At 41.1% G+C, this 8,851-nt stretch overlaps 2 protein-coding genes across 5 annotated transcripts in view; one reads left to right on the top strand and one right to left on the bottom strand.

Annotated features, from left to right (window-relative positions):
- Positions 1-266: 266 nt before the first annotated feature.
- atf5a (activating transcription factor 5a) lies at positions 267-5,384 on the top strand. Of its 2 annotated transcripts, none has more exons than XM_079651510.1 (4): positions 267-548; positions 1,441-1,689; positions 1,962-3,147; positions 3,236-5,384. In XM_079651510.1, the coding sequence occupies exons 2-4, from the start codon at positions 1,548-1,550 to the stop codon at positions 3,420-3,422; spliced, it is 1,515 nt and encodes a 504-aa protein (XP_079507636.1). In that variant the 5' UTR covers positions 267-548; positions 1,441-1,547; the 3' UTR covers positions 3,423-5,384. The 2 variants fall into 2 exon arrangements, with proteins under 2 accessions (XP_079507636.1, XP_079507635.1); XM_079651509.1 differs by having other exon boundaries at positions 1,441-1,773.
- Positions 5,385-7,444: 2,060 nt separating this feature from the next.
- The window catches only part of stk36 (serine/threonine kinase 36 (fused homolog, Drosophila)), a 17,021-nt gene continuing 15,614 nt past the window's right edge, over positions 7,445-8,851 (bottom strand). For all 3 annotated transcript variants that reach the window (XM_079647399.1, XM_079647398.1, XM_079647397.1), the window contains 2 exons: positions 8,066-8,851; positions 7,445-7,712 (listed from right to left, as the gene is read on the bottom strand). The exon at positions 8,066-8,851 is cut by the window's right edge and continues 120 nt beyond it. In XM_079647399.1, the coding sequence (XP_079503525.1) occupies positions 7,602-7,712; positions 8,066-8,851 (897 nt within the window). In that variant the 3' untranslated portion in view covers positions 7,445-7,601. The remainder of the gene's footprint in view (positions 7,713-8,065) is intronic.

Raw genomic sequence — 8,851 nt, 5'->3', positions numbered from 1 at the left:
CTCTCCATGGACCATTATCTACTGCACACGGTATTTTTGTTTCAGGGCTTATTTTCTATTTACTTTTATCCGGTTATGTTTCCTTTGAACTCATAGCAAATGTATAAGCAGCACCACCACCATGTTGTGGCTGTATTAAAACAAAACTTTAATAAATTGCAAATAAACCTACTATATTAAATGTAGGCTAGGCTCTACTTTTGAAACAGGCATTAAGAAACAGTAACTATTCTTTCGAACGGAGAGTTTGTGGGACGTCCTTCGGTGACACGCTGAGGGAGGGGGCGGAGGGATCTGCTCTCAGCAGCACGCTCTGCCTGGTGACGCAGTTGGTTGCTAGGTGTGAATGAACTGATGCTTTCTCACAATTAAGCAGCTCCTCAGTTTACAGGTCGACCACAACAAAGCAACAACTAGTCCTTTTTTGCGGATATTCCGTGCTAAAAGATGGCTCTTTGAACTCGTGAAGTTTTCGGACCCGTGAATAAACCGTGCCTTGCTTCAGCAACGCACCTCAAGTGCTCTACCTTTTTTTCTGCAAGAATGGAGTAAGTCAAACTACTCGTTATTGATACAGCTGTGTCAAGTTTGTTTTTGTGTGGTTGTTTGTGTGTCTCCAGAGGTCCGTTATTTCACTGGTTTCTCCGTTTTAAACATGTTTTTATATATTTATAGACTATTTGCCTGAATATCCAATGCTTTTTAAGAGCGTTGGATCGAGATTTAAATCAGTTTTGGGTTATTTTGCTAACAGAGCGTGTGAGAATTATTATGTAAATGTAGCCTTCATCCTATGTTATGTATACTTAAGATACAGTAGCAGATTAACCTACATCCACTTTCAGATTCACACCTTGCCAAGTTTGCATTTAGATACCACATTATTGTCACCTAAGCTGCTTAGCTGATCAAACATGTGATTATTTAAAAAGGAACACGGGATTTGTAGCAGTTGATCTGCAATAATCCCATTTAATGCTCAGGTTGTCTCGGTTGTCTCTCACTCAAGAGTTACTGTACTATTGAGCTTCTTGACAACAGTTGGGCAGCATCACTGGGTCCCACCACTGGGTCCCACGTGCTTTGAGGGCGTCAAGTGCATTTTTCAAAGCTCAAAGGACTCAGCTATCACTTGTGTATCACTGACTGTGTCAACTCCAAGGGTTAGTTTTGGAAATAGTTTGTTTTCAATTTTATTATCATTAACATTTGTTTTGTATGTTTATGTTTTGAAGAGTTATTAACCTTATTGCTCAAAACGCCACGATTATTTAATGATGACCTTCAGAGGATTTCTTAATTGTGACACCTCCTTAAAAAGCAGCATCTGAAAAACTTGCTAAGTGCAGCAAGAGTGACATTCCTGATTCCCAGTCGACGAAATAAGTTGTTGTCTTTTTAGCAGCATGTCTCTGATCCATGTTTCTGTTTACCTTCCAGGTTTAATTATGCACACCCTGCCCTGCTCTCTGTGGCCCATCTGTCAGACGCTGCTTGCTCTCAGCATATGCTTGGACTTGGACTGAATCAAAGCACCATCAGACAATATGATGGCAACATCAGCTCCTGTTTGGAAGACTCTTCGTGTCTACCCGGCAGACCCCCTCGCTCTCTCTCACCCACAGGCTAACCACAGCCAATCACAGGGGTACAGGGGGGAGGTGTCAGAGGAGACTCAGCACTTAATTGGTGAGTTGCAGCGAGTACGCTTTTTTATATTTTTCCCCGTTCCAGGTGGGATCGGCACTGCAGCACATTCGTCCTTCTCGAACAGTAAGTTAAAAACTAGCTACGCCTAATACGTTGATGAGCTACAACTATAATTTTAAGAAATCTGGCTTTGCATTTACAGATTATGCAGATAAAAAAAACAGCTACCTGCAGTTTGCTATTTTTATAGCGTTTGCACGAACTAGGTTATTTAGCATCTAACGATTGCAATTTTTTCCTCTCCTCGATAGGTGATGGTCTTACTGGCTGGATGACGGAAGAAGTGGATTTCTCCTCGTACCTCCCAAACCCTCCTTCCCCTCCCTCCTCCACCAATGCCTCCCTTCCCCCTTCACCCCTTCAGAATGATATCCAGGTGCCCTCGGACTTGGAGGTCATGACCTCTCTGCTGCAAGAGGAACTGGCCCAACTAGAGGACTACTTCCTGTCTGAACCACTGCCAGAGAAAGGGCCGAGGCTGGGAAAATGGGACAGGGGTCCACTGCCGACGGGTCCTCAGCCGTTCACTCAGCTGCCATACGCATCATACTCCACGTCCAACCAATCGGAATCCAGCCCACTCCTTGTTACCCTGGCAACCGGTGAACTGGACCTGCTGAGCATCTGTGGCGGGCCCATTGGGCGATCCAAAATTCCAAGACACGCCCCGTACAGCGTCAGTCGCCCCACCGGGTGTGTGAGGAAAAGAGCTCCTGACGGGACAAGGTTCCACGAGGGCTATGATAACAGTTTGTTGAGTTCCAAAGGAAGTAACTCAGGTAACTCGGCCGTGACCCTCACCGGTAGCTACGACTGTGTAGAGGACGAGCAGCTGCTAGGGAAAAGCTACTGTCTGGGTAGTGCAGTCGAGGTCAGAAGATGTGCCGCTCTACCAAAAGACGAGAAAAATTGCTGTTTCAGTCAAGATGTCATCGGTGGTTCCAAGGTTGTCGGCGGTGGATTTGGCTTTGGCGTATCACTTGATGTCCCGCACAAAAAGGAGGATCTGCTGATGTATAGCATGAGGGAGGTCAGCGGAGTCACCGGTAACAACGAGGTGCTGAATAATATCAAAGCTAGCATGGAGGTCACCAAAGCCTCATGGAAGACAGAGAGCAGTGAAGGTTGCTATCTTCCAGCAGCACCGCAGTCAGAGGCCTTTCATAGCTTCTTAGGCAATATCAACGAACAGGTGAAATCAGAGAGTCTACGGATAGGGCAGCATGATTTGCACTGTAATTTCCTGGAGGATCAGGGCCCAGAGTGTCTTTTAATGTCTAGGGAGAGTCTGAACATGGAGTCTCCGTGTCACAGACAAGCATGCAGGCTAAATGAAGAAGACCACTGTGCTTTAAACTACGAAGACGACCTCATTCCAGGTGAAGGCGGCGAGCGCAAACAGAAGAAGAGAGATCAGAACAAAACTGCCGCTCACAGGTACGTTTTCCTTTCTGCGTTACAAAAGACAGTTTTTTTAAAGATTATTTCACAGGTCAATTAATGTAATCTGTTTTGCTTAACGCAGGTATCGCCAGAGAAAAAGGGTGGAGCTTGATACTTTGGAGGGACAGTTGCATGGCCTTGAAGGGAGGAACCGGGAGCTCCGGGACAAGGCAGAGTCGGTAGAACGTGAAATCCAGTACGTCAAAGACCTGCTGATTGAAGTTTACAAGGCCCGCAGCCAAAGGCTCAAGCAGGACACAACAGCGTAACACCGAGCTCCTGCAAGTATATTTAAAGAGGGCGTAGCAGGGAAGATGTGGCGCCTTTTTGTGTCTTTAAGATTGTCCAGAAGTGAATGTTTGAATTTTTTTGAAATGCATGCTTTGCTAACGTGAATTATTTTTGACAGTTAAAACCAACACTTTATCCGATGCGTCCATTGCTTTCGCTCTCTCTAATCACTTGAGCCTGCACTGTGGCATTGCAATGCTTTAAATGACAATCAATTAAAAAAGATATTGCACTGCGTGGATCTACTAATTGAAGTACAGTTATTTCTGGGAAAGTACCTTTTTTTCATTATGCGGGTTTAATCGTTTAACAGCCTTACATTTGAATTGATGTCAGCAATAGAAATTCATATTTTTTTCAAATTTTAAATTGACAATAACTGTACTATATTTTTAATAGTTGAGGTTGTTAAACATGTGGTTGGTGTCACTATGTGAAACTGCATCGCTTCCTTTTTGATTTCATCTTTTAAACCAAATACTTTTCTACAATCATTTTCTCGCATCGCTTGTACAGCAAATGTTATTTTAACTGCTTTGAATATTTTAAAATACTCGAATTGGGCTTGAAGATGTATTGACTTTTACAATTGCGGCTAATGTAAAGAAGAGCACAAAATAAATGTATTCAACCTTAACTATTGGTTGGCAATTTTAATAAAGTTTTTGGACAATTTATTTTATGGGTAGGTAAGAATGGAGAAACCAGCTCGAGTGCGCTAGAATTTGAAACTACGCAGCCGAAAAAAAATCTGCCCCTTCCTTCAGACTTTCAGAGCCCCTCCTCCAACACACACGAATCAGCATTTCAGGGAATATAACAAAGTGTTTCTGAAGTGACTTACCTACCCCACCTTTAAGGTTAAACAAACCAAAATATTTATTTGTTTGAGTTTTTTTTTTATGTTTTAAGAATGTAATTCCTTTTTTTCCTATTTATTTTACTGAATGTCAAACATTTAGATTTTACCCTGCTTTGTTGGAAACATTATTTCGTCCACTGTATTTACATTTGTATTTTTTTTCCTGATATTTGCATTACTTTGAATGTAACAAATGACTCGGTTTTTTTCCAAATTATAAATTTGTGACCAAAAAAGTTGATCAATGATACTGTTAAAGGAGGAAACTGAAATGTGATTGTGTTTGAGCGGTATTTGTATAAATGTCTTCTATTGCAAATTATACAATCTACTTTGCAGCTCAGGATATGCAATCTGTCCTCCTGTCTTATGTCAGTGGATGATCCAGGCAGACTTCCATACTTCATTGTACACGCTAAATATTTCAGTGCTACTGGCGTACATGTTTTCCTTATGTAAAAAAACATTTTTCTTTGTATAATATTTTAACTAGTGGAGTTTTAGCAGCTTCCCTCGGCATGTTTTTCCATAAACGGAGTAGAAAATGTAGATTTCAGAAGATGGGGATTGTTTCTCTGAAGTGCTTGTTAAGGCAATAACTTTTATAGGCCTCTGGCTGATCTGCACTAATTTGTAAGAACTTTTGTATGTTCAGGGAGTAGAGTGTGTTACTTTGTCGAAAGTTAGCTCAAAAATAGTCATTAGGATGTTTGTTCAGGCTTTTGTGTTAGCTTTAGTGTAAGGGACTTGTGTATAAATTATTTTTCAATTTGATTTGTTGCTAAGCAAATAACCACTACAATTACTGCCTATATCGTTATATATTTTTGCATATTTATTTTAAGACAATCATGGATATGAAAGTTCACTTTTAGAGATTTATTTATCATGTGTATTTTTTGTAGTTTTTGGCAAAAAAGGTATCTCACTTTGTTCAACCAGTCTGCGGTGTACTATCAACTCCCGATTGTTAAAACCAAAAATGTTATGTTCATTTAATCATATCTGCACATTTCCTTTTTGTGACGTAAAGTTTTTTTTCTTCTAAAAGAAATAAAGTGTGGCTCGAAGAAGCGGTCCTTTGTGTTCGTCTTCCTTTTTCTGTCCGATTTGCGAAATTGACTGGAAATTACATTTACCTGCATCAACTTTAACAAGTATCATAAATGAAAAGCTCCCGTGTAATTCTTTTTGGAACAATTGGAGTCGTTTTAGGATTAAATATAACAGATTAGTTCAAACCTGCAGGCCGGGTGGACGCCGGCACGCGCTGCTGTTTGATCCGACCCCGCGGAGCATTCATATCGACTACATGATTTAAAAGAATTCAAAACAGTATTATCATAAGTATTATTTGTATTGCTATTATTATTATCATCATCTGTAGTTTAGTGTTAAGTTTAAGTTGCTGCAAAAAGAAAACAGTTACAAAAATGTATTCAACGTCTTTCGACTTGTTAATGCGATATTTTACTGTCAGCGGCCCGGCAGTTCAATACATCAAGACGATTTCATTTAGAAAGAAAGCAATCACTTGAGTCTCCAGCTGCCCGATAACCCGTTTTGCCTTAAATGTCTTTTAATCCGTGCATAAGACGAAATACTCTGTACGGTCAATTCGGGTAAGGAAACACGACACTTTATATCAAAATCAATGACGTCCGCAACACATGAACACAACAAACACACACAACTACTTTCGCTTCTATGACAGCAGAGAAAAAATATATATAATTGAGACGTTAAAATACCCCAACCATGTGTTGCTCTAATAACGATGAATTGTCATTATTAGATTCCTGAAGATTACTTTTGGTAAATACAGAGGTGGGAGAAGTACTCAGATGTTGTAGCTACTTGAGTAAAAGTAGAAGCACCAGAGTGTAGGAATACTCTACAGTAAAAGTCCTGCGTTCAAAATGTTACTCAATTAAAAGTACACAAGTAGGCTATTAGCATCGAAATATATTTAAAGTACCAAAAGTAAAAGTAGTCATTCTGCAGATTGGTCCATTTCAGAATAATATATACACTGAACAAAAATATAAACGCAACACTTTTGTTTTTGCTCCCATTTTTCATGAGATGAACTCAAAGAACTAAAACATGTTCTATATACACAAAATAACCATTTCTCTCAAATATTGTTCACAAATCTGAAAATATCTGTGATGGTGAGCACTTCTCCTTTGCCGAGATAATCCATCCCACCTCACAGGTGTGTTAGGGTAATGTTGTGAATCGAGTGGCTTGTGTTCATCGTCCATAACATACGCCTGCCCGTACCATAACCCCACCACCACCATGGGCCACTCGATTCACAACATTACCCTAACCCTAACCCTAATCCTAACCCTCACACCAGATACTGACTGGTTTTCGGACCCCCCCAGACCCCCCCAATAAAGCAAATATGCACGTTTCAGAGGGGCCTTTTATTGTGGCCAGCCTAAGGCACACCTGTGCAATAATCATGCTGTCTAATCAGCATCTTGATATGCCACACCTGTGAGGTGGGATGGATTATCTCGGCAAAGGAGACTATCACAGATCTTTTCAGATTTGTTCAGATTTGTGAACAATATTTGAGAGAAATGGTTATTTTGTGTATATAGAAAATGTTTTAGATCTTTGAGTTCATCTCATGAAAAATGGGAGCAAAAACAAAAGTGTTACGTTTATATTTTTGTTCAGTGTATGATATGTTTTGTAATGATTGATCATTAAAGTGTTCTCAAAGCTGCTAAAGGTGCAGCTAGTTTGAAGGACTTTGTATACTGCAGGGTAGCTGGTGAATTTACTCCAGGTGGAACTAAAGTCTGATTTAACACTTGATTATATTTCACATCATTCATCCACATCTGTAAAGTAACTAGAGGTATTCAATCAAAGTAGTGGAGTAGAAGTTCAAAGTAGCATAAAATGGAAATACTCAAGTAAAGTACAAGTATCTGAAATGTGTACTTAAGTTCAGTAGGCCTACTTTAGTAAATATATTCTTGCTTAATTTCTGTGAAATTTCAATAGGCCTATTTGTTATTTTTCTTACAATGTTTGAACAAACAATATCATTAAATAAAAACATTAAATAAACTATTGTTTTATTTGAACACAATTTCAGCTGTGCCAACAAAGATCTCAATTTATAAAAGTTAGTTTTTTATTCCATCATTTTGATTCTTTTTTTCCAAAAACACTAGAAAACAACTCTAGGTGTGTATTTCTCTACGACACACAGCAGGAGGAAGACTTATAGTAAGGTAAGGAAGGAGAACATTTAAGTGTGCCCTTATTCCTAGACTGGACTCACTTCCAGCTGTCTGATGAGCTGATGATAGTCACATTGTGGAGGTGCATGTTGTGAAGCCTGAACAAGTTTCTTACTGGCATCCAGGGATCTAAGGACCTTCAAAGGGATAGAAAAGAAAGTTACTAACAAGAATATTTGTATACATGCACAAAGCCATGACAGGTAGAACGCAGGTAATAATAAAAAGTAAAACAATTGTATAAAGGAATGAAAGAGAAAATACTGATAGTAATAAAAGGGACATTCAAATAAAAATATTGTGGCTTGTTTTTTTCCATAAAGAAACTATTCATACTTGTTGCTTTCTTTTAGTAATTAACACGTGACGATTCCAAATAGGTAATTTTAACCGAATTCTTAAAGAGGTAAGAGCCTCATTGTAATGTCATGATCAGCAAACTGACTTCACTGTCGACATCGTCCCTGCTATAACCTGTTGATTTCTTTACCTGACGTACTGATTCCTGCTCGCTGTACAGGCACAGGGTTGCGATGGCAGCTTGCCTCACTGCATTATGGGAATCCATGCATGCGGCCCTCAGAAGTAAGCTGCACATGTCTTTCTTCGACAACGAGGAAACAGCGCTGTCACCCTTCACCAGGTTTCCCAGGGCTGCACAACAGTGGCGCCGTGTGAGGGCGTCGCGGTCGTTGATCAGAGGCGCCAACATGGCCGCCGCCCTCCCTGCGTCCTCCATCCACCTGCGCCGCTCCTCATCTTCGACTCCCTGTTCTGCTATAGTACCCAAATCGCCCTTACCGAGGTGAAACTTGTGTTCCTTCTCTCTGCCCCTCCCTGAAGTGTCACTGCCCTTTCTATTGGACTCCTTAAACCCTGCCCCCGCTGCAATATACCCCAGCCAGTTCCCCACTGCCCGGCAAGCCATCCTCCGGACAGGCATGCAGGGATCACGAAGACAGTTTATCATGCTTTTGAAAATGTCAGGTTTCAGTGTAGGAGGCCTGAATGGATCCACGTTTCCTATCAGTCTGCAAGCGGCAGCCCTGATCTGGTCACAGGGGTGAGTCAGAGCCTGGTGCAGTGCCGAGGCTTCCAGGTGAAGCTGAATGTGGGCGGGACAACGGGAACAACGGGCCACTAGAGACAACAGAGTCAACAGCTCCACGGCAGAGTCCCACAGTGTGTCTAGCTGCAGCAGGTCAGAGAGCAGAGAGCTGGCAGTTCTGCTCAGCGGAGTCTGACCTGCAGAAAGCTGGATGTCCCGGGGTGGCGC

The sequence above is a fragment of the Notothenia rossii genome (genome assembly GCF_949606895.1).
Source record: "Notothenia rossii genome assembly, chromosome: 9".
Lineage (NCBI taxonomy): Eukaryota > Metazoa > Chordata > Actinopteri > Perciformes > Nototheniidae > Notothenia > Notothenia rossii.
The sequence above is the reverse complement of the archived record's forward strand: the minus strand, read 5'-3'. Positions and strand labels throughout refer to the sequence as shown.